The 25,079-nt window shown below is 37.9% G+C and overlaps 1 protein-coding gene across 2 annotated transcripts; it reads right to left on the bottom strand.

Annotated features, from left to right (window-relative positions):
- Positions 1-4,633: 4,633 nt before the first annotated feature.
- Positions 4,634-24,366, bottom strand: PSMA6 (proteasome 20S subunit alpha 6). Of its 2 annotated transcripts, XM_047075612.1 has the most exons (7): positions 24,227-24,364; positions 13,304-13,398; positions 12,251-12,332; positions 11,375-11,530; positions 8,027-8,205; positions 6,630-6,724; positions 4,634-4,864 (listed from the first exon to the last, which is right to left on the bottom strand). In XM_047075612.1, exons 1-7 carry the CDS (start codon positions 24,300-24,302, stop codon positions 4,807-4,809), a joined length of 741 nt encoding a protein of 246 aa, XP_046931568.1. In that variant the 5' UTR covers positions 24,303-24,364; the 3' UTR covers positions 4,634-4,806. The 2 variants fall into 2 exon arrangements, with proteins under 2 accessions (XP_046931568.1, XP_046931569.1); XM_047075613.1 differs by lacking the exon at positions 6,630-6,724 and having other exon boundaries at positions 24,227-24,366.
- Between the last annotated feature and the right edge of the window lie 713 nt (positions 24,367-25,079).

Below are 25,079 nucleotides of genomic sequence, written 5' to 3'. Positions count from 1 at the left end.
CCGTGACCCAAATGAAAGTTGGTCCTCAGCCAACTGAACCACCCAGGCACCTCTGCCAGTTTTTGAACTGGACATTGTCTTACTGTTGAGTTTTAAGAATTATGTATTTTTTTAAATTTTTTTTTCAACGTTTTTATTTATTTTTGGGACAGAGAGAGACAGAGCATGAACGGGGGAGGGGCAGAGAGAGAGGGAGACACAGAATCGGAAACAGGCTCCAGGCTCCGAGCCATCAGCCCAGAGCCTGATGCGGGGCTCGAACGCACAGACCGCGAGATCGTGACCTGGCTGAAGTCGGACGCCCAACCGACCGTGCCACCCAGGCGCCCCAAGAATTATGTATTTTTGATATCAGTTCTTTATCAGATATGAGTGTGCAAAGATTTTCTCCCAGCCCGTGGCTTGTCTTTTCCTTTTTTTTTTTTTAACGTTTATTTATTTTTGAGACAGAGAGAGACAGAGCATGAATGGAGGAGGGTCAGAGAGAGGGAGACACAGAATCTGAAACAGGCTCCAGGCTCTGAGCTGTCAGCACAGAGCCCGACGTGGGGCTCGAAATCACGGACCTTGAGATCATGACCTGAGCCGAAATCGGCCGCTTAACCGACTGAGCCACCCAGGTGCCCCAGTCTTTTCATTCTCTTAAGTGTCTTCACAGAGCAGAAAAAGTTTAGTTTATCAGCTTTTTCTTTCATGAATATGCTTTTGGTGGTGTATCCAAAAGCTCATTGCCAACCCCAAGGTCACCTTGGGTTATGTTATGGTCTAAAAGTTTTATAGTTTGTTGTTTTACTTCAAGTCTATGATCCATCTGGAGTTACTTTTTGTGATAGGTGAACGTTTTGCATGTGAATGTCCAGTTGTTACAGCACCATTTGTCAAAAAGACTATTTTTTCTCCATTGAATTGCTGTTGCTCCTTTTTTCAAAGATTAGTTCATTATATGTGTGGGAGTCTATTTCTGGGATTTCCAACTGTCCTAATTGATTTACCTATCCTTTTACCAATACCAAGCTATCTTGACTACCCTAAGTTTGTAGTAAGCCTTTAAGTCAGATAGTATCAGTCCTTTGACTTTGTTCTTCTTTGGTATCTTTGGCTATTCTGGGTCTTTTGCCTCTCCATAGAAACTTTAGAATCAGTTTGTTAATGTCCACAAAATTACTTGCTGGGATTTTGTTTGGGATTGTGTGGAACCTATGGACTAAGTTGGGAAGAATTGGCAACTTGACAATATTGACTCTTCCTTTTCATTTATTTAAATCTTTCATCAGGGCCTCCTGGATGGCTCAGTCGGTTAAGCATCCGACTTCAGCTCAGGTCATGATCTCACGGTTCGTGGGTTCCAGCTCTGCGTTGGGCTCTGTGCTGACAGCTCCGAGTCTGGAGCCTGCTTCAGATTCTGTGTCTCCCTCTCTCTCTGCACCTCCATCGCTCACGCTCTGTCTCTCTCAAAAATAAATAAACATTAAAAAAAAAGCCCTTTAAATTTTTCATCAGTTTTAAAACTTTCCTCATATGGATATAGCACATATTTTATCAGATTTATATCTATGTATTTAATTTTTGGAGGGTGCTAATGTAAGTGGTAGTGTTGTGTTTTAATTTCAAATTCCAATTGTGCACTGCTGGTGCATAGGAAAGCAACTGACTTTTGTATATTAATCCATATCTGCAACCTTCCTGTAAACACTTACTAGTTCCAACAGTTCCAAGAGTTTTTTCTACATTGTTTGTATTGTTGAAATCATAGACTTTGTAAACAATCATATGCTATTTTTTCTCTCAATTATGTCATGGCATTTTCCAATGTAATTAAAAAAATTTGTAAACACTTTTAATGGCAGCAAAATATTTTACTGAGCTATGATTAGTTAACATCCATCTTTAACTTCATGCATATTCCTTATTAGAAATGCAGAAGAGTATAAAAAATGTGCTCATAGTTCTACCATAAATAACCAAATTAATTTCCACCAGAAATAACCACAGTTCATATTCTATTGTTTTCCTTCTACTGTTTTTTTTTTTCTGCCAATGGTTCGCCTTTCTTGGGCAATAGCCTTCTTTGAATATCTGATGAAAGCTATGGGTCTCTCCCAGGAAATTAAGATATGCACTAAATTTTGCAAAGTTCCAGAGTTCTAGAGGCTTCTATGGCCCATCCCAGAAATGACTGACAAAAGAGGCTGGGACAGGGCTACACTTATGGCTGCCCTGGGGGATGAGATGTTGGGACAGTTACATGTACCAAATGTACATCCCCTTCTGGTACCCCACCCCTACCTGCTTGTTTGCCACCAAGGGCAAGGGCGTGGCAGGTGGCACCAGGGCGAGGGCTATCTTCCTGCTTCCTCCTACTCGTCCTCCTCTGCTGGGGTGGCCTCATCATCTCTCATGAATTATAGGCACTTTGACAGCTATCAGCAGGCGCAGCTCACGGCCCTTCTGTTGTGGGTGAGCCCAGGTCTCTGAGGAAGTTATAGTCACAACAACAGCAGCAACAACAAAATAGAGACAGAATATATAGAGAATATTCCCTCTGTTGACCTGAATATATTCTATGACATATAATTATAGAGAAAATATGTGTTTTATTTTTGGAACAGTTATTCTTGGTATAGAATAATGGCATTTTTTAGAATTTTGAATCTAGCCACCTAACTGATGGTGGGGAGGGGAGAACTTGACGTAAGTGATTGTAGGTTTCATCTAATGCCCTGACAAAGAAGTCTTGGGGTCAGACAGTTGTGTGTGGGTCTACTCCTGTCATCAATGCTTGTGTGATCTTGGACAAATTAATTTACTGAGCTCAGTTTTTTCACTTGCGGTAGGGGACTATTGATAGTATGGATCTATGATCCTTTCTGCATTAACTCTTATATATCCCAGACTCTTAAAACACACACACACACACACACACACACACACACACACAAACAGAACTAGAGTGACTTAATGTTCATACTTAAATTGATCATTTCCATTTCTTCTAGCTCATTTAAGCATAACTTAGCCAATCCAAGAAGCTTAATAATACTATTTTATACTTGGGGCATCTGGCTGCCTCAGTCGGTATAGCATGTGACTCTTGCTTTCAAGGTTATGAGTTCGAGCCCCACATTGGGTGTGGAGATTACCTAAAAATAAAGTTTTTTTAAAAAACCACTATTTTATACAGTAAAACCTTGGTTTGCGAGCATAATTCCTTCCAGAAACATGTTTGTAATCCAAAGTACTTGTATATCAAAGTGAATTTCAAAAACCATTGGCTCAGTTGTGATCATGTGACATTTGACGTCATGTACTCTTCTTATTGAAAGACATTGCTCATTTATCAACTTAAAATTTATTAGAATGTTTGCTCATCTTGCAGAACACTCACAGAACAAGTTACTTACAATCCAAGGGTTTACTGTACTTAAATTTGTCTAGATTTTGCATAATGTAAAACTTATTTTTCTAACAAATGAGGCAATTTGCATTTTCTACCACTAAGAGGTATTTTCTTACAAAATAGCCAAGGTATTTGCTAGACTTTCACCCATGACTCCAGAAGGGTGGAGTCGGTCAATACTCTAAGGGTATAGTTGTCCAGTGAAGTAGGCTGAGGGTCTACACAGACCCCACTTTGAAAATGGTAGTACCTTTATAGGGCCTAGTGGATATAGATGGGTAATCCCAGAGCAGCAGCCCCTGAACTGGAAGACCTTGCTTCCCCTTTAGGACTCATGACTCAGCTCTGAAGAGGATGTGGTCTGTGAAGTTTCCTGCTTTTAGTGGTCACAAGTTCACATGGTCTCCCCTTTTGTGGGACTGATGGCTACAGATACAGGAGCAACTGCCTCCAGGCATTTGTATTAGGCCAGCAGCCACGTTCACCTGTTGTGTGTGGTGACAGCCTGTCTCACCCAGGGCAAATGAGGACATGAAACGTATCAACCTTAGAAATTGTGAGATTTTTGGATCATCTGTAACAATTAGCGATTCATGTCACCAGGGTATCACTATGGGAATTTAAAAAAACTTAATTCTGTTCAGTAATGATTTTTCTCAATATAATCTGCTCTTCTTTTTCCCTTAACATTGTTTATAGTGGCATCTCTACTATAGGCCAATTCCTTAAAGTCTGCTTTAAATAATTTTAAGGCAGCATAGAAAATACATATATTCTACAACTTTCCTGGCCTCATTGTTTCTCAAAGTAACTGCAATTTTTGCTCTTAAAAATACTGCATCTTACGGAGTAGAGATTAAATGTGTATCTCAAAACCACTAATAACAATGCCAATCTTTTCACTCTGGTTAAAACCTCTGACAGAACTTGGGAGTCCAGTTCAGGAATATTCCATTTGAATGAATGAAGAAATGCAAAATAAAGGTCTTGCCTCACATGCCAGCTTACAATCAGAGCAAGTTATACAACCACAGTTTTTAGTTTGCCATTTATTCATTAGGCCATAGAGCTATAGTTTAAACTTCTGCCTGTTAAGTTCCTAAAGCCAAAGAAACTTGGATCTCTGTCAACAAAAAGAATAAAGCTACAATGTGAGGATGGTGGGCACTAACAGTCTGCATGCACCAGAGGCTTACAACTTAAAACTTGAGGTGAAATTAAGACAAGATGCGATTATTTTCCAAAAGCACTATTTTTTTTTATTTATACAGAGTCCTAACCACTTCAGTGGCAGGAGGAGTGGGAGAGGTTCCTTTTTCAATCCAGGGGCCTCCATAATGTTGGTCTGTTGTTACCAAACACACAGGCAAGTGGCGTCATGGATTTGGTAAACTAACTACATACAATGTTTAGTCTCTCTCTGCTAGAGCAACAAGGTGAGCATCAATCTCTGCTTCTGTAAGAATCCTAGAAGGCAAGGAGAAAAAAACCCGTAACTATTTTACTTTTTGAAAACTTTTTCTTATCTAAAATTCCAAACACACGAAAGTAGAATAGGTAGTAATGAATTCCTGTGTACCTAACACCCAACTTGAACAATTATCAATTTACAGATTTAAAAAATCTGTATACCTGTCATCCCTTTAGAATTCCTAGGTATTTCATCAACTTTATCTATACATAAAAATGTTTACTTAGCTCCAGTGTCAAAATGCCCTTTAGAAAAAAGACGGACATCTGGGTGGCTCAGCTGGTTGAGTGTCTGACTCTTGGTTTTGGCTCAGGTTATGATATCATGGTTTGTGAGACTGAGCCCATGTTGGGCTCTGTGCTGACAGTGTGGAGCCTGCTTGGGATTCTCTCTCTCTCTGCTCCTCCCCCACTTGCTCACTCTCTCTCAATATAAATAAATAAACATTAAAAAAAAAAAAAGAGGGGCGCCTGGGTGGCGCAGTCGGTTGAGCGTCCGACTTCAGCCAGGTCACGATCTCGCGGTCCGTGAGTTCGAGCCCCACGTCGGGCTCTGGGCTGATGGCTCAGAGCCTGGAGCCTGTTTCCGATTCTGTGTCTCCCTCTCTCTCTGCCCCTCCCCCGTTCATGCTCTGTCTCTCTCTGTCCCAAAAATAAATAAACGTTGAAAAAAAAAAAAAAAATTTAAATAAAAAAAAAAAAAAAAAAAAAAAAAAAAAAAGAGAAAAGAACTTGCAGGTCCTTTAAGCAGATTTATAAATTGCTCCTGCAGGAAAAATACTCCTAAAACCAAACACACAATTACTTCCCACAGATAAAAAAAAAAAAAAAAAAGTATAGATTCAAAAAAATTTTAATTCCATGAATTTTTCTTAAATCATTCATGTTTAAACCACTTACCTACAGGCAACAAAGAGAATAAATTAGAAGAAAAAATGCATAGTAACAAAAAACTCTGTAAGGTCCAGTTAAGCTTAGTTTACCACCTTTTTTCCCACCCCTAACCATTATCAAGTATCCCTGTAACTGTGACCTAAGAGTAAATACAAATTATAGTTAACATGCCTTCCAGCAGTTCCCTGCATCTGTGGATTTAACTGAAGTATTTTTCACAAGTGCATCCAGATTCATGGTAAGTAAACCACCTCACAAGGTTCTGGGGGGATTAAGTGAGATGGTATATGTTAAGCACCCAGTATAGATTTGACTCATGGAAGCTATAAGGTTGATCTGTAGGAGTTAGTTACTTAGTAAGAACAGACGAGCATCCAGCATCTGCAATTCAATTAGCTATATTCAGAATTTGGGGTTTCCAAAGATCTGCAGACAGGGTCTGATATAGATCAGTATTTCATATTACTCTCAAAGCTCCACTTAAATAATCACTAAATAATCAAAGCTTCACCTGAAAAAAACTAAAAACTACTACTCTGGGAGATGAGGTTTCTATTGGCCATAAGGTAAAAAAAGGTAACACTTATGCTTACTTACTCCTAACATAAAGAAGGTTATTTTATGTTGCCGCTGATATTTGATATAAAATCACTCAGAAATGAGAAGCAGTTATGTCTGCCTTAAAGAGATTTCTGATAAGTTTTAAAACAGATCTCTCAGGTAATGAGGGAAAAAACTGCAATTAAAAAAAAAAATGCTTTTTCCCCCCAAGTTGTAGGACAAATGGACCCACACACTTCTACCCTTCTAGGCTGTAATTTATCTCTTGGCGAACTTCTTTAAGCACCTGTCCAACAATATAACTCACCTGAATTTAGGATTTTCAACTGTAACTACTCCAACTTCTATTTCTGAAGGTTTAAAATCAATTGATAGAACAGTAGATAGGCATGTAATTGCAGTCTGAAAAAAGTATCAACATTAAAATAGTATTTTTCAGAGATTCCAAGATTTTTCATTCCAAGCTTATTCAGATCATGAATTAACCACAAACTATTCATTTTTGTTCCATGTTTCAGTGATGCAGTTCTACAACCACGTGTTACCAACAGATTGCTTAATTCTAATATGTTGCCTGCCAATGAGAAGAAACTTGGCTTATACTTAGTCAAGTCATAAATGAAAGGGGTCTATCAAAAAACACAGGATGAATCACACACAACAGTCTGTTTGCTTGATGACCTCTACATGCTGGGCACTATGCTTAGCACTTGGGGTGAGATGGGGGAGAGGATAAACATGAATGATACAACCTTCCTTCAAGGAAAATTTACAGTAATAACAATTTAAGAATGTTTTAAAGTGGCTCTGTATCTGATGTGATTAATCATTTATGTAATTATGAACTGCAAGTAAAAAAGACCTTTTATAAACATTTCAACAGGACACAGTACCTCCCAGATGAGAACTAGCTTTATATCTCCCGTTATTATAAATAATACTGCCAACCAAACATAAAAGTATTAGATAGTAATTCTTTTGTCACTTACCAGAATCATGTTTTAAGTCTTTAGAATGGTTGTATCCCAGACCCTCCTTTCCAAAATTTACTAAAATTTTTGTTTTCAACTTCTTGGCAGTAAATAAGAGGTTTCCTTGGTCTAAGATTACTAAACATTTATGTAAAATTTTAGCTTGTTGTATCCATTTAAAACATCCCAATCATAATGAATAATCAATCCCCTATCATTCCTGCATTAAGCTAGCTCTGCTTTTGCATCCCAGATAGAATTTCTCTGTCAAGTTATCGCATGAGCATATATTCTTTAACCAAGAAGATGTTTGTTTGCTGAGAATCTGGTATGTGGCTGTTTCTCCTTTAGGGCCATAAGAGTAACACTGCGGACTCAATTTTTTCACTTTTGCTCCCAGGAAGCTTAAGCCTAATTTGAGTCACAACCATGCAGGTCTCAGGCCCTGGTCTTGAATTCTCATTTTTAGTTACATCTTCCCATTTTATAAGTGTTTTATTGGAAGCAGTTTCAAATACATTATGACATGAGATAAGGAATTAAGTGAATACAAGCAGTCCTCATTGTTCCCATGTCAGCTGAATGACACCAATTTTACTATTAAGCCAACAAACTTGGTTCTGTGATAAATCCAGAACAGCCTTTTTAGATGGTCAATTTATACAATGATCTTCCCTATTCTATTTAGCATTAAAAAAAAAAAAAAAAGGTCAGATCCTTTTGACTAACTTACTTCCACTGTCTGTTCAAATGTCCAATCAAATTTCTTCTTGACTTTTTTTTCAAGGAAGCTGGTTGATTCAGTTTGTTTAACTCCTGCTGCAGTGGCTTTAAACCCACAGTAGTAACCTGCAGGATCACACTTGTACACCTGAGGGCCTTGTTCTTCATCTATACCAATTAAAATCATACCTAAAAAGAAAGACCCTCATGAAATATCTTATACTTTTGTACAACACAATTTCTTCTTTCTTTGTATTGTCATAAAGCTATTGTTAATCATTATTCTGTCCATCTATTTTAGGGTATGTATTTTGCTTAAAGAACACTGATAAAATACAGGTTATCACCACAGATAAACTAGGTAACCAAGAACTTTCCATTTCACAAAAGGCTTATCAAAGATGTTTTTAAAATTTGAATTATTACAATTATAATTTACAACTTTCTAAATCCTTGCTATTACTCAAAGCATATTCCTCTGAACCCTTGAGATGTTACCAAATAAATCTGAACTGAATTGAATTGAAGTTGAATTCAGTTAAATTTTTCATCTTCCTTTTAGAGAAAATAATATATAGTAGTATGGTAAATGTTCTGCTGTAGACTGATCTACTTAAACTTAGTAGTTCTTTAATTTATTTGACCAAGGAAGACTTTTTCTCTTTTTTTTAAGAACTTAAGGTTCTAAAGAATTTAAGGTTCCAGGGAACCAAAATTGTGGAATACACCTTGGGAATGGTGGTGCAAAACGAAATACACCTTGAGGCTACTTGCTTATCTTCAGACTGCCCATCTTTGATACTGCTGGTATACATTCCTCTACTAGTCAGGAGAAACCAAATTCTAAATTCCGTACACAGACCTTTATTATTACAAATCCATTATGTTATAATGACATACAGTTAAAATAAACACCACACCAAACTTCTTTCTACTCAGCAAAGCAGGTAATAAAGTATTTAAAGAATGACTTAACTCCTAGTTTCTTGTATTTCTAGATCTGAACCTCTTTTATGTACAGGCATGCCTCGTTTTATTGCGTGTTGCCTTGTTGCACTTCACAGATACTGCATTTCTTTATAAAGGTTTGTAGCAACCCTGTGTTAAGTCTATTTTTCCAATAGTGTTTGCTTGCTTCATGTCTGTCACATTTTGCTAATTCCTGGAATATTTCAAACATTTTCCATTATTCTTATTATACTTGTTACAGTCATCTATTATCAGTGATTAGGACTTGTTGAAAGTTTAGATGTTAGCATTTTAGCAATAAAGTATTTTTAAATTAAGGTATGTACATGGCTTTTTTTAGATATAATGCTATTGCACACTTAATAGAGTACAGTGTAAACATAACTTTCATATGCACTGGGAAACCAAAAAATTCATTTGACTCACTATATTGTGATATTAGCTTTATTGCAGTGGTCTGTACTGAACCTGCAATATCTCTGAGGTATGCCTGTAGTTTCCTCTGTTTTAAGATTCAGCAGTAGTCAATCACTTTATTCACATTTAGAGATGTTTTACTGAGTCTACCAATGAGGAATTTTGAAACTTATTTAATTGATAAACACTATGACAGTGATCAGATATCTGTTTTATTCAAAGGTTATGTCACCCTCTAATTTTCTTTACATTTTATACTTGATATAAAGTATAGGGCAACACCAAAGAGATATCCACTTACTGCTTGAGGGAACAAACACTTTTTTACTCCAGTCTTGCAAGATGAGCTGGGTTTAATAGATGGTAAGGACATGAAGGGCAATCAAGGCAAAAGGAACAACATGCACAAAGGCATCAAGACATGAAAGGTCTTGTTATACCCAGGTGATGACAAAAGACCCACGCACTACTGGGACTTCAGGTGAGGAAGGAAAGCAGTACACGGAAGAAGGTGCTTGGGAATAAACTGCATGTCATATTAAGGGGCTTGGAATTTACACTGTAGCTGATGAGGAATCAGTTTTTCTAGGGAGTAACAATCAAAATTTAATTTTAAAATGATAACTCACATAGCAACATGGAAGACAGACTAGGAAAGAGTGAGAAAAGAGAGAAGAGACAAGTAAACTAATTGGCAAAGGCAAGAGATGATGAAGAAGGAACAGAGGAGACAGGAAAGAACAGATATTCTAAGGTGAAGCTCGAAGACTAATCATATGACCAGGGAAGGTGGAGTAGGCGTAGCAAAGAGAAGTTGAGGATAAAAGTAGGAAAACAGCAATGATTTCAAGTCTGAAGCATCTGCAGGCTGTGGAGGAAGGGACTGGGCTAACACTAACGTAGTAGTGACTGGCTGAATACAGGTAGTAAACGAAAGTATGAAAGAGGGTGAGATCACTGACACAGAACCAAGAGGGAGAGAAGGACCACAGAGAAAGCCTGGTGAGCAAAAACATTTAAAGGAAAAGCAGAAGATGAGCTAAGGAAAGTGAGGAAAAGGGGGAAAGAGCATCACTGAAGAAACTGAGGGAGCATTTTTATTTATTTATTTATTTTTTTTGAAGTTTATTGACAAATTGGTTTCCATACAACACCCAGTGCTCATCCCAAAAGGTGCCCTCCTCAATACCCATCACCCACCCGCCCCTCCCTCCCACCCCCCATCAACCCTCAGTTTGTTCTCAGTTTTTAACAGTCTCTTATGCTTTGGCTCTCTCCCACTCTAACGTCTTTTTTTTTTCTCCCTTCCCCTCCCCCATGGGTTCCTGTTGAGTTTCTCAGGATCCACATAAGAGTGAAACCATATGGTATCTGTCTTTCTCTGTATGGCTTGAGGGAGCATTTTTAAATGAGAGGTCAAAAATAGGGTCATATGTTAGAGAAAAATCATTACACTCACTGTTTTAATTCCCATAAACGACACAATGTCAAAAACAAACGTGTTCAATTTTTCAGGATAATGTATTACATTCAATCTAAAATCAGTAAACCTCATCTCTCTCCTAATAGAATTTTATTTATTTTTAAAAAACATAATATAGTCTACAAATATGAACCACAGGTATATGTGTTTGAGCCTAATTCTTTAGGGTGATCAAAAAAAAAGAGCTACATTGTTAAGATGCCTATTGAGACATCTGCATGGAAAGAGTAATCTGGAATTGCAGTACAACTCCCATTACAACAGCCCAATGTAACAGTGACTTGGATCTTTCAAATCAAACATCCTTAAAAGAACTATTTTAATAAAGTCTAATAGCACCTAAAGCTTAAGAGATAATACCTAAAATACTGTTGTGAAACCTACCCTTCATTGCTGATTTATTATAGAGAGTTCCACCCTTTATATAATTTTCTTTTATTCCTTTCTGAAAAAATGTAATTCATTTGTGAGCCTTGTTAGCATACTTACAACAACCAAGAGGCCTCATTTCAGCATTCTGTGTGTAGACCTGAGAAATATCAGCAATTCTTTTGCACAGCATGTCCACAGGAATCTCATAGCCATACTTGTACTTCCAATTAGCTGCCTCATAGCGTGCCCTCTGTACCTGGGATCTGCTGTCCGCTTAGAGCAGAAAAAACAAGTTTACTTCTTTAGAGGAAAGAGTGAACGTAAAATCAGACAATTTTCCATTTTCCATACATATATAAAATCTCCACTCTAACTTAAGGAAGGTAGAGTGGTCCACTATGGTTTTTTCTACCACCAACGAACGGTCGATGACTCAGCAACAAATACATGACAAAAAAGGAAAACATATTTAAAGATGGAGTTCTACACACAGCACTTCCTTTTATGCTGAGTCCTTTATCAGCCGTGAAAATAGTTTCTACAAGTGTTTAATAATTCCCAAAAGAACAAGTTTTAAGGAGAATGTTTCTCTTATCTTTTTTGTAGGCTTGAATTTTCTCTTGATTTCAGAAAACAGAAACCCAAAGTAATTTTTATAATTCTCATCTACTTCTAACTGTGCCATTATTACCAGGTTTGAAATATATGGACTTAACTATCCTTAAAGTATTAACTATATATGAAATAAATCATCTATGAGAGGGGCCTCAGCCCAGTTTCCCTGACAGTAGTATACAGATCTAATTCTATTATACTTATGATTTCAAAAAAGCTCACAATACTCCGAATATACTGATACTAACCTTGGAAGATGGCAAATATACTCCTATATATCAGGCACATCAGGCACTAAAGGGAGCCTTTTAAAATTAATACAAAACTCGTAAATAATTGAAGAAAATAACAAATCTAAGTAGACATCAAATCAGTTACCTGTCATTCCTGTCATCACACAGCCAATGTTTTCAGTTATCTTGAATAAGTGAGTCACTGTGCTAGAATCCAATAATTTGTCCTAATGAACAAAAGAGATCAAGATAATTTTTTTTTTTTTTTTAATTTTTTTTTTTTTCAACGTTTATTTATTTTTGGGACAGAGAGAGACAGAGCATGAACGGGGGAGGGGCAGAGAGAGAGGGAGACACAGAACCGGAAGCAGGCTCCAGGCTCTGAGCCATCAGCCCAGAGCCTGACGCGGGGCTCGAACTCCCGGACCGCGAGATCGTGACCTGGCTGAAGTCGGACGCTTAACCGACTGCGCCACCCAGGCGCCCCAAGATAATTTTTTTTTATTTTTTTTTTTTTTTAAATTTTTTTTTTTTCAACGTTTATTTATTTTTGGGACAGAGAGAGACAGAGCATGAACGGGGGAGGGGCAGAGAGAGAGGGAGACACAGAATGGGAAACAGGCTCCAGGCTCTGAGCCATCAGCCCAGAGCCCGACGCGGGGCTCGAACTCACGGACTGCGAGATCGTGACCTGGCTGAAGTCGGACGCTTAACCGACTGCGCCACCCAGGCGCCCCAAGATCAAGATAATTTTTGTAAAATCAGAGGTCCCAGTGCAGGGATAAAAAAATTCTATGGAGTTATGATAAACTATGTAACAAATGTCTTCTGTTCATTTTATTGTTAAACCCAATTTTTTAAAAAAGGCAGGGGATAGACTTTGTTTTCCTTTGTTAGATGATAGGTTTCCTGTGGGGGAGAACTATATCACCAAAGCCTGTTGCAAGATTCCTGAAGAAAAAAGACCTAGAATTCCCACTGTGCTTATAATCATTACTACAAAGTTCAATATGTTAATTCTGTCTACTCAGCTAAACAGTCCATAGCTGCCGAGTAAATACTTCTGGAGTGAAACGGGAAAGCACGAGGAAAGCAAGAATGTTAATGTATATAGGTTGTAATATAATTTTGTACAAACTCATGAAAAATCCTTACATTATATTCTGTAACAACAGGCTATCTGAGCAATATTACTTACAGGTACTTTCTTCTGTGTGACAATTACTGCACAGTCTTTCCCTCTGACAGCTACTGATGTAAGGCCACCCTGGTTAATAGCCTTAAAAGCATATTCTGGAAAACAGAATAGTGTTTTTAAAAGGTGGAATAAATTATTATAGATTCATCAAATGGAATAAGCAAGCAATCACTGAAAAGAATGAGCTAGAGCTATACAAACTAACATGGAATGCTGTCCAAGACATGCAAAGTTAAAATAATAATGATAATAATAAATTCTAGTTAAACCAACTCCATTTCTTTTCATTTTAGTTTACTAATCATTTTCATCAGACTAAGTACCAACTTTCCAAAAAAGATTTAATTAATTTATCATATCAAGTCTTTAAAAAATTTTTTTTTTAATGCTCATTTTTGAGAGAGAGACAGAGCATGAGTGGGGAAGGGGCAGAAAGAGAGGGACACACAGAATCAGAAGCAGGCTCCAGGCTCTGAGCTGTAAGCACAGAGCCCGATGCGGGGCTTGAATTCACAAACTGTGAGATCATGACCTGAGCTGAAGTCAGACACTTAACCAACTGAGCTACCCAGGCACCCCTATCATATAGTCTTTATCAATTACATTTTATAATTTGAAAAATTTGTTTTGTGGTCATTATTTCTACCAAGTCTGGTTTTCCTGGGTCAAATTTAGTTGCTCTAAATTTTCTCAAGATCTACTACTACTGCTAATTTTGGCCAGTAACTAATTTGACCATATGCAATTTTAATTGCTGTTAAGATTATTCTGTATTGTCTTTCCCCCTACCAAGTTGAACTTTTCTGGATCATAGTTTTTCTGATTTTCATGATATCTAAAACAAGGATTCTTTAGTTTGTCTATAACAAACTTCAGCTTGTGCACTTCTAGCTGATATCAAACCATTCCCCAGGTTAAAACAGATGGATCAAAGAGGGAGCATGAAAACAAACTACTTTAACACCATGCAGTTGACAACAACTGCTTTTGAAGAGTAGAATTACAAATGAGACTACCCCTTTCTATGTTTTGTATTTCTGTAATATCTAAATCTAATATAAACATACTTTGTAATTATAAAAGTAGCAACAGATGAACTATTGGAACCTCATCAAGATAAAAAACTTCTGTACACAAGGAATCAATCAACAAAACTAAAAGGCAACGGACAGAATGGGAGAAGATATCTGCAAATGACATATCAGATAAAGGCTTAATATCCAAATACATGAAGAACTTACCAAACTCAACACCCAAAAAAATAAATAATCCAGTGAGAAAATGGGCAGAAGACATGAATAGACACCTTTCCAAAGATATCCACATGGCTAACAGACATGAAAAGATGCTCAACATCACTCATCATCAGGGAAATACAAATCCAAACCACACTGAGATACCACCTCACAGCTGTCAGAAAGTGGAGAAAGGGGAACCCTTTTGCAAGGTTGGTGGAAATGCAAACTGGTACAGCCACTCCGGAAAACGGAATTCAAGTTCCTCAAAAAATTACCTACAGAACTACCCTACAACCCAGAATTGCACTACTAGGTATTTATCCAAAAGACACAGGTGTGATGTTTCAAATGGGCACATGCACCCCAATGTTTATAGAATTATTGATAATAGCAAAAGTACGGAAAGAGCCCAAATGTCCATCGACAGTTAAATGGATAAAGAAGATGTGGTATAGATACACAATGGAGTATTACTTGGTTATCAAAGAGAATGAAATCTTGCCATTTGCAGCAATGTGGACAGAACTAGAGTGTGTTATGCTAAACAAAATAAGTCAGGCAGAGAAAGACAAATATGCTATGATTTCACTCATATATAGAATTTAAGAAACACAGCAGATGAATATAGGGGAAGGGAAGGACAAATAAGGTAAAAACAGAGAGGAAGCAAGCCATGAGAGACTCTTAAATACAGAGAACAAACTCGGGGTTGCTAGAGAGGAGGTGGATGGGGGGTGGGCTAAATAGGTGATGGGCATTAAGAAGAGCACTTGTTGGGATGAGCCCTGGGTGTTATATATAAGTGATGAATCACTGGGTTCTATTCCTGAAATCGATACTACACTGTATGTTAACTAACTTGAATTAAAAAAAAAAAAAATTAAAAGAAATTAAAATAAAATATTAGTCATAAAAATAGCAACAGAAATATTTGCTCACTGTAGAAAATACGGGGATTATAGAATACAATGTAAAAAAAAAGTCACTCATAACTCTAATCATTATTGACATTTTAACATAATAGATGTTTTAAAAATTCTGTCAAGTATTACTCTGGGCACAGGGTCTGAATCCTAGTCTCCTATGTTCAGAAAGCCAACTAACTGGTGATGAGGACCAGCCAAGAAAGATACTACCTGTGCCAAAGAACTTCCTTTAATAGGAGCTATAATAAAAAAACTCATCAAATATTTCTAAGTAGCTATAGATTGAAGACAGAAAAATAGAGTAAAAAAGACTCTAGCAAAACACCATAAAGAAAATCCTCAAATCTACCTTAGATTCAACTAGATTATAATAGTTTATTTTTACCACCACCACAAATAATTTCTAAAGCATAATGTTTCAAAATGCTTCTCAGTTCTATTTCTCATTATGGCCAAAAAGCTTCTATCAGATCAAACCTCCACAGATAAAAAACCATAAACTCTGAATAACTACCTGAAGACACCAGAAAGTGACAAACAGTAGGCAGATTCTAGAAGGGGAGGACAATGCTTGGAAGAAAGGAATGGCATGAATGAGTTTCCCGTTTTCACAGCTTATAGACTGAGTGCAGGCCCTGGTCGGGGCTAAATACCCACAGAAAATTCAGTCTTTTTAGCCTGAAGAACTAGAGAACAGTTTGGGGGTAACTACAGCTACTGGAAAATGAGGGAAAGAAAGGAGAGAGCCAGAGAGGGAAAGACTCAACCCATATATTATGTTACCCAAATCTCTGGCTGATTCCATAACCACATATACACAAGACAGACTCCAGGCAGCTTAGCTAAGGATAAAAGAAAGGGAGATTTGAGCTGCCACCCAAATTAATTGCCTGCTAGAACAAATCAACATTCTTTGGAGGAATATAGCAGAATCCATGTCAACTGCATTAAATATTAATGGATAAAATACTCCAATTAAAGGCAGAAACTGTCAGAATGGATAAAAAAGCAAACCTCAAATATATGCTATCTACCACAGACACACTTTACTAAATGAATGGAAAAAAAGATTACCATATAAACAGTAAGCATCAGAAAGTTGAATGGACAATATTAATATCAGACAAAGTAGAGATTTCAAGACAACTAATGTATCAGAGATAAAGAGGGACACTTCAAAAAAATGTCACAGAATGTCAAAAAATGTCATAGAAAAATCAATTCATAAGAAAGAAGACAGAACAATCATAATGTATACGCACCTTATAAGAGTACTTTAAAATACATAAAAGTAAAATTGACAAAATTAAAAAGAGAAATGGCCAATCCCATCCAGTTTAAGATTTTACCACCACCACCACCAGGCAACTGAAATAGACATAAACACACAAAGTAGACATTCATGATATGGACCACACTATTGATCACCTTGACTGAGTTGTATCTAAAGAACACTACTGGCAACAACTGAAGAATATACATGCACACGGTGTACTACAAATGCACATGGTACTTTTACTGAGATAGAGCATATATTAGAGACCATAAAACAAGTCTCAATAAATTTTAAAGTATTGAAATCCCTAACTATTTGAAAAATTTAAAACACCCTTCTAAATAATCCATGGATCAAAGACATAATCATAAGAGAAACTTAAAAATATTTTGAACTGACTGGTAATAATGTATCAAAATTTGTAGGATGCAGCTAAAAGAAGGAATTGTATTGCTATGGAAAAAGACCCTAAAGTGGCCTCCTCTCTATAATCCCTGCCTCCGGGTGTTCACACCTTTGTGTAATCCCCTCCTCCTGAATGTGAGCAGGACCTGTTACTTGCTTCTGACAAAATGTGGCAAAGGTGATGGGATGTCATTCTCCTAATTACATAAGACATCTTAAAAGCAAAAACATATGTTACCTTCCATTGCATATTTCTCCTACCATCATCTTTTTGTAACATTGTTTTTTTTGCCTTAAAGGTAAATGTCTGCCCCAAATGAATATGCAAAATTTAAAAATAAAAATGTTTAATTAATACAGTTTAATGCTTCTAAGAACAGCCAAACTAATTCCAATTACTTCATAAGTTGAAATGTACACTGATAGCTTTGAATGCAAAAATATTATCAGAGGTAACAATTATGGCATTTACAGATGTCATTAAGTGAGCTTATAAAATGATTTACCTGTGACATGAGGCTAATTTCAGTCCTTAACTGTACTTGTGTGTGTCTCATTTATCAATAAAATTATATATATAGTTTATATATAAACAGATATATAAACATATATTTATATAAATATAAACATATATAAAGACTCTGTCTTGCTAGCAGACTAACTCTAGAGATTCCTCTTGCTGGCTTGCTAAATGGCTGTATGACAAAGAACCATGGGTGTCTTCCAGTGAACAGTCAGCTAGTAGCTGGGACCCTCAGTCTTATACTGAAAGGAAATGAATTCTGCCAACATCCTCAGTGAGCTTGAAAGCAGTCTTCTCTAGTTGAACCTCCAGATGAAAACACAACCTAGACAACATGATTGCAGCCTTGTGATATTCTCAGCAAACTACTCCTGACCCACAGTAACAGTGACTTAATAAATGTATTAGTTTTAGCGGCTAAGTTTGTAGTAATGTTTATGCAGCATACAAAACTAGTATGCTAGCCTTGTTTATATTAGACAAGGTCTAAAATCAATTATTTAAGTTACTACTTTAAGAAAATAGGAGGGTGTCTGGGTGGCTCAGTTAGTTGAGTGCCCAACTTTAGCTTGGGTCATGACCTCACTGTTCATGAGTTCGAGCCCCACATTGGGCTCTGTGCTGACAGCTCAGAGCCTGGAGCCTGCTTCAGATTCTGTCTCTTCCTCTCTCTACACCTCCCTTGTTCACACACTCTATCAAAAATAAATAAACCTTAGGGGCGCCTGGGTGGCGCAGTCGGTTAGGCATCCGACTTCAGCCAGGTCACGATCTCGCGGTCCGTGAGTTCGAGCCCCGCGTCAGGCTCTGGGCTGATGGCTCAGAGCCTGGAGCCTGTTTCCGATTCTGTGTCTCCCTCTCTCTCTGCCCCTCCCCCGTTCATGCTCTGTCTCTCTCTGTCCCAAAAATAAATAAACGTTGAAAAAAAAAAAATTTAAAAAAAAAAAATAAATAAACCTTAAAAAAATTTTTTTTTAAATAAAAAGAAAGAAACTTAGAAGGGGCACCTGGGTGGCTCACTTGGTTAAATTTCCGACTTTGACTCAGGTCACGAGTTCACAGTTTGTGAGTTCGAGCAAGCATGGGGCTCTCTGCAATCAGCTCAGAGCCCGCTTTGGATCCTCTTTCCCCCCCTCTTTCTGCCCATTCCCCTGCTCATGTGCTCTCTCTCCCTCTCTCAAAATAAACATTAAAAAAAATAAGAAACTAAGGAAAGGTAAAATAAACCTGGTTCCCCCCAAATTTCCTTATCTAATTCCCATCTATATCAATTCACCTTCTCTGAGGAACCTTTCCTGGCTCTCCCTGGCTATGTCACTTTCCTTTTTTTTTTTTTTTTGAAGATTTTTATTTATTTCTTAGTTTTTTGGAGTAATTTCTACACCAAACATAGAGCTTGAAGTCATAACTCTGAGATCAAGAGCCACACGCTCAACTAACTGAGCCAGCCAGGTGGCCCATGTGTCACTTTCTATAGTAACCTTCTTTGTACTGTTATTTTAGTACTCACCATGTTGCACTGTAATTTCCAATAAAATTTTATATAAATGAATCCCTACTGTAATATTACCAGTGTAAAATATATATTTTATAGTAATTTCCAGAAAAATGGAAACTGCTGGAGTAAAGAATCTTGAGACAACATAATAAGTAAAAAGTATCTTCTAAAGAAACACTGGTAGGGTAAAAATATAGTTTACAGCAGAGGGGAGCTTGAAGGCTAATTAAGAAAAAAACAGAACAGCATAAGGGGAACATTTAAAGGTGTATTTGTTTTTTAAAGCCAGAATTCAAATATTGGAAATAGTAATTAAACACTTTATTTCCATCACTAAAGATTGGGGCTTTTAGGGTAAAATTTCAGAAAAACTTACAAACTAGCAAGCACTATTACATTAATCTCCATAATCTGTTTTTGAATGCCCAAAATTATGCAGGATAATAACTGATAGTCCATTTCCCATTTTTTAAATGGAACAAATTATAATGAATTACACTCAATCTCAAGTCTTCATTTCCTTAAATACATAGTAAAATACATATTTGTAAAGTATTAGGTTGACCCACGAAAATCACTTTAATAGGTAAAAAAAATAGTAAAATATCAGCAGTTTCACATGGTTCAACCTAACAATAAACCATTAGGTTAGAACGTAAATTGCTTCCTTGACCACAAACAAAATGGTAAATCAACAGTTGTTTTGTATAGTTATCTATTTCAGTCATCTCTTATTCACTTTCTTTCCTTATACTTTTTCCCAGCACTTTCCCAACTTTTCTGGGAGTCATTTGTATAGTACTAGGAAAAAAACAGGGGAAAAATATAAAAGATACTGTGATAAAACGTTCAGGACAATCACGATACCAGACAATGGCTCATACTACGACTTGCAACAGCAGAGATGCATATCCCCTTTATGAACACTCATCGGCTTTGCAAGGCATCTATAGATGATTCTGAGGTTCTGCCAATTACAGGACTATACTCAAGATTTTACCCATAATTTTGTTTAAAATGCTGTACTGAGTTTTGAGAGATAGATATGGGTTTTTTTCCCCCATATAAACATGGGCTGGAAAAATAAAAAAATGAAATGAGAGATCTATACATTCTATGAAGTTTGGTTATGGAAAAAAAAAAAAAAACACCAAAAAGGGTTGTTCTACTGGGGCAAGGCAGGTATTCTGCAAAATATGTCTATTTAATTTCAATGCTGCATGCTAGAAACTTTTTGTAAGATTTTTGGCAGCTGTTTATTCTTCTGTCTTTCCCTAACCTTGGAACATAAATGAGAAGTGCATCTCATTCCTTAGCACCACCTATTACCCTCTTTAAAAAAACTGTGATCTTTGGGGTGCCTGGATGGCTCAGTTGGTTGAAAGTCCGACTCTTGATTTTGGCTCAAGTCATGATCTCAGGTCCTGGGATTGAACCCTGCATCCAGCTCTGCACTGGGTGTGGAGCCTCCTTGGGATCCTCTCCCTCCCCACCCCCTCTCTCTCTGCCTCTTTGCCCCCCTTCTGCACTCACTCATGGGCGGTCTCCCAAATGAAAAGACAAAACAACTGTGATCTTTAAGCAGGTGGGGTCATTAGAAATCTTGGCACTGGCATGGGGATGTAGAGGGTGTATATGAGGTTTGAAAACATAGTAGTGTTTGATCTTGTTACTTTCTGGTGTAGTTATGATATGTATGTATTTATGTATACAGACATTTAACTTCAAATCGATTCAAGGAGGGCATGAGAAGTCTAGGTTCAGAAACACTATTTTTTTTAATGTTTATTTATTTTTGAGAGAGAGAGAGAGAGAGAGAGAGAGAGGGGGAGAGAGAGAGAGAGGTGCATGAGCAGGGGAGGGACAAAGAGAGAAGGGGACAGAGTATCCAAGATGGGCTCCAGGCTGACAGCAGTGAGCCTAATGTGGGGCCTGAACTCATGAACTGTGAGATCATGACTGAGCCGAAGTCAGATGCTCGACTGACTGACCAGGTGCCCCAGAAATACTACTTTAACACGAGTTTTTTTTTTTTTTTAAATAGCAAAAAATGTAAACAGTAAATACTTCCCAGTCCATTTATTTATAAAACTCTTGATTCCATTTTTATCACCCACTCATTTCTTCCTGACAGCATCCCTCACTGAAACATTTATTGAGCACTTACTTTGTGAAAGACACTGTTCTAATAAGTACATTGTATGTATTAAGTCATTAAATCCTTACAGCCCTATAAGGGACATGAAATTATTATTTCTATTGTACAAATCGAAGAAAATTCTCATAGTTGGTGTGGAGCAAGAACTTGAACTCAGGAATCCTGGCTTTGATACTATGCCAGACTGGTATTTCTAGATTAGAAAAGTGTCCTATCCAGTCTGATTCTACCAGTCTATTTCTTTCCTGCTCCTTATCAGTATACTCCCTTCTTAGAAGCACATGGGCAGTGCTCATATCCCCCTGGCAGGCACATTCAAATGACACTCCTCTCCTCCCTTGCCAGACCTATGCAGCAAAGGATCAGCAAAATCAGGAGAGAAAAGCCCGAAAATAGTGAGGTTTATTTTGTTCCACCTGGGCCTTAGTTTCTTCACTGATAACTTAGGGATTTCTGAAATTAGATTTCAAAGCTGGTGCTCTGTGTATAGTTCTACAATTTTTACATACACACACCCTGAATACATTCATTATAAGAAAATTTTCAGTAGTTACTAAAGAGTACAAATAACAATGAGAAATCTTTCTCTTACTCCCTGGGAGCAAACACTGTCAACAGTTTGTAATTATGGGTAACATTTTAACTTTAAATTTGTATCTCTATTTTTTAAATTATTGCCTTTAGACTATATTTATGTTTTGAGTCCTACTATGGAAGAGGAGGAGCATACACTCACCTCTCCATTAATCTTTCCTTCCCCAGTCACCTCCCCATTTTTGCTTTATTTTTTTCCACTATCAAAGTTAACAATTTGCACTCATAATTCTTATATACTTTGTCTCTGGTGGATTCTAAAGTTTATAAACTCATCAACAGCATTCACAATATTATAACGTACAAATATTTCACTAGAGAACCAAGTATGGATAGACCATAAAAAAGTAAATACTCCATGCTTACAGAGCTACTAAGCTAACAGACCAAAAAAATGAGCCAAAGAATCAAATAAGCACCTAAAAACATTTACTGAGCATTTAATACTGTGCTAAGCACTCTACATGTATCATCATATTTAATCCTCAAAACAAGCACACAGGAAGGAATTGTTAACCCAACTCTGCAAACGGAAACTAAGGCTAATGTTAATGTCATAGATCACTTGCCCAGGTTGGCTAGTATGCATTATGCAAGGATCTGAATCCAGGTAAGGCTCCAGGGCCTGACCTCTTCGCTATACTGCTTGCTCACACTAACTGTTCTTTCACTTTCCTTTTCCTAGCAATATCTAATTACTGCCCTGAATAGCAGAATGTGTTATTCAACAAGGCAGTGCTTAAAGTCATCCTGTCTAGAGATTAAGCTTTTGGACTTCATGTTTCATTCCAAATCTTTTTAAATTACTTAACTGACACTATATCCAGCCTTTCCACTCACCTAATCTGGAAGTATTAAAGACTACTTTCTGGCTGGATTTCACAATATGGTATATAGCAAAGCAAAGAGTAGGTCTGACTTTTCCTGTTCACATATTAAAAATCATAAAATAGAACATTCAAAGCAGTAGTCCAATATAGAAAAATTCTCTAAAACTCGGGAAAGAAACTAAAAATGAAACTTCCTTGAGAAGTTATCTTTCTTCTGTCTTTGGTCATATTTTTCGATTGAGGATGAGTGAAAAGGGTTACTGAATTACCCTTGCTTCTTGCTACCTTGTAAACAGTATATAGCCATATACTGTGTAAGTTTCATTCCACACTATTGAACTATTTCTAAACTACTTTTAACTATTTCTAACATTTACAGGTGAACTATTTCTAAAACTATTTCTAAATCTTGAACTATTTCTAAAATTTACAGGTGAAGAGAACCTCATTTATAGGTCAACTCTCCTATGATTTCCAACCAGAGATGGTATTACTGTCCTCCCCAAAGCACTGTGGCGGTAAACTCACTCAAAAATCAAAGGATCATGGGGTCAGATGTAAATCAGATTCTCCAGATATTAATTAAATTCCCTATGGCAGGAGATTAAGAATCCCTGACACCATTTCAATCCAACAAAATATATTGTTACACTGAATGAATGGTAAATAGTTTAGGGTTTATTGCCACTAAGTCTGTCTTTCAGGAAACAGCTAGTTCACCACTTCTCATCCACAATTCAAAAACAAGCTTTTAAACTATTTAGAAACATTCAGATGTGGTTTAAAAGGGGATGCTAATTTCAAGAACAGCTCCAGAATTGACAGCCACTCACTCGATCTGCCAGTTTTTCAAAGATGTCCTGATCTGTAGATCCTTGTCATCTGGCTCTTTTTACTTTCCTTTTTATACGTTTGTTTACGTTATATGTTACTCCCTTTAAGCTGTGAGCTTCAGTATAGGAGAGGGTGTGACATCTTTGCATCCCCTAGGACCGCCACAGTGTCCTCCACATAAAAGGGTCTGAATGCCAGTGTGGAATTAACTACTACAAGGAAGTACATGTTGCAAACAAAGGAAAACGGAGAGGACTGTTTTAATGGCAAACTTAAGGTGCCAATTATTCTTTAGAGAAGTCCAGATGTTGGGCCCATCCAGGCCAAAACGTAACAAGTGAAAAGGCGTCAAGAAACCAGAGTCCAGAATTGCAGTCCTACCTTCCTTAACTCTTTATTGTGTCCAGGAGGTGCGGCCTCTCGCCCTTAAGAGCCCGAGGCCTTCAGCCTTCGGGCCCCCCGATCCCTGCCTCCAGACAGGCGTGGGAACACCTTGGGAATGGACCCTGACTCGGCCTTTCTCCCGTCCCAGCTCGGGCCATGCTTCAGTCGCGGACTAAACTCCGGCCGCGTCTGCCTGTTCCAGGCCGTACCATGACAGAGCAATTCGAGTGGACCACAGGCGGACTCGGTTCACTCACCTACTTGGTAGAGCCGGCCCTCGGGTGAAAAAATGGTAATGTGGCGATCAAACCCAGCGCTGGAACCACGGGACATGTTGGCGCACCCACTATTTCAAGCACTGTCTCTGAGCCCCGTAGCTCCCGTACCAGGCGTACAACCCCCCCCGGAAGTTGCAGCAACTGCTTCCGGGGCACCGGCCGGCTTCATCCGCTCTTACGCGCGGAACTCGCGACTCAGCTCCAATTCAGGCGCGGAGAGCGTTCCGAGGCCACACCCCTTCTTGGGGGGTGGGGAGAGCAGGGACGGTGCGGCGTGGGGGCGCTTTCGGTGAGCGCTTGCGTCAGCTACGCGTCTGAGCTGTGTGCAGATACCAGGTGAAACTGGCGTTGTGGCGGTTTAGAGTTTTCATCTGGAAAGTGAATGGACTGCAGCAAGGACGAAAAAGCTTTCTGGGGGCCCCGAGTAATAATCTGCCTACCGGTGGGACCTAAATGGATGGATGATGTGTTTAAGTCTCTCGTTAGTTTGGGGACGTATGTATCCAGCTTGTGTCTAGATTTCTTGCGTTCTTTCTAATCTACTTTTTACCCATCCACTTTTTTTCCTACTACAGGAGAAAATGCGTTGCAGGTGTTGCGGCAGTAACCGTTAATTTTAGGTACAGAAGGGAGCGGGTTCTAGTAGCTACTGGAAAGAACAGAACTGTCTTCTGGCCAGGCAAGGCCAGCAATCCCGACAGTTTTGTCTTAGAAGTAGAACTGAGGAAATATAGGTGAGGAATATGAGGAATCATGAAGTTAAGTTGCTTTAATTGATAAGAACGGAAAGGACGTGGAGTATAGCCCTGTTCATTTGTTGAATGAACTAATG

The sequence above is a fragment of the Lynx rufus genome, unplaced genomic scaffold (assembly GCF_022079265.1).
Source record: "Lynx rufus isolate CCGP_SWC_20201006 ecotype Redwood Valley unplaced genomic scaffold, mLynRuf1.p SCAF_13, whole genome shotgun sequence".
Lineage (NCBI taxonomy): Eukaryota > Metazoa > Chordata > Mammalia > Carnivora > Felidae > Lynx > Lynx rufus.
The sequence above is the reverse complement of the archived record's forward strand: the minus strand, read 5'-3'. Positions and strand labels throughout refer to the sequence as shown.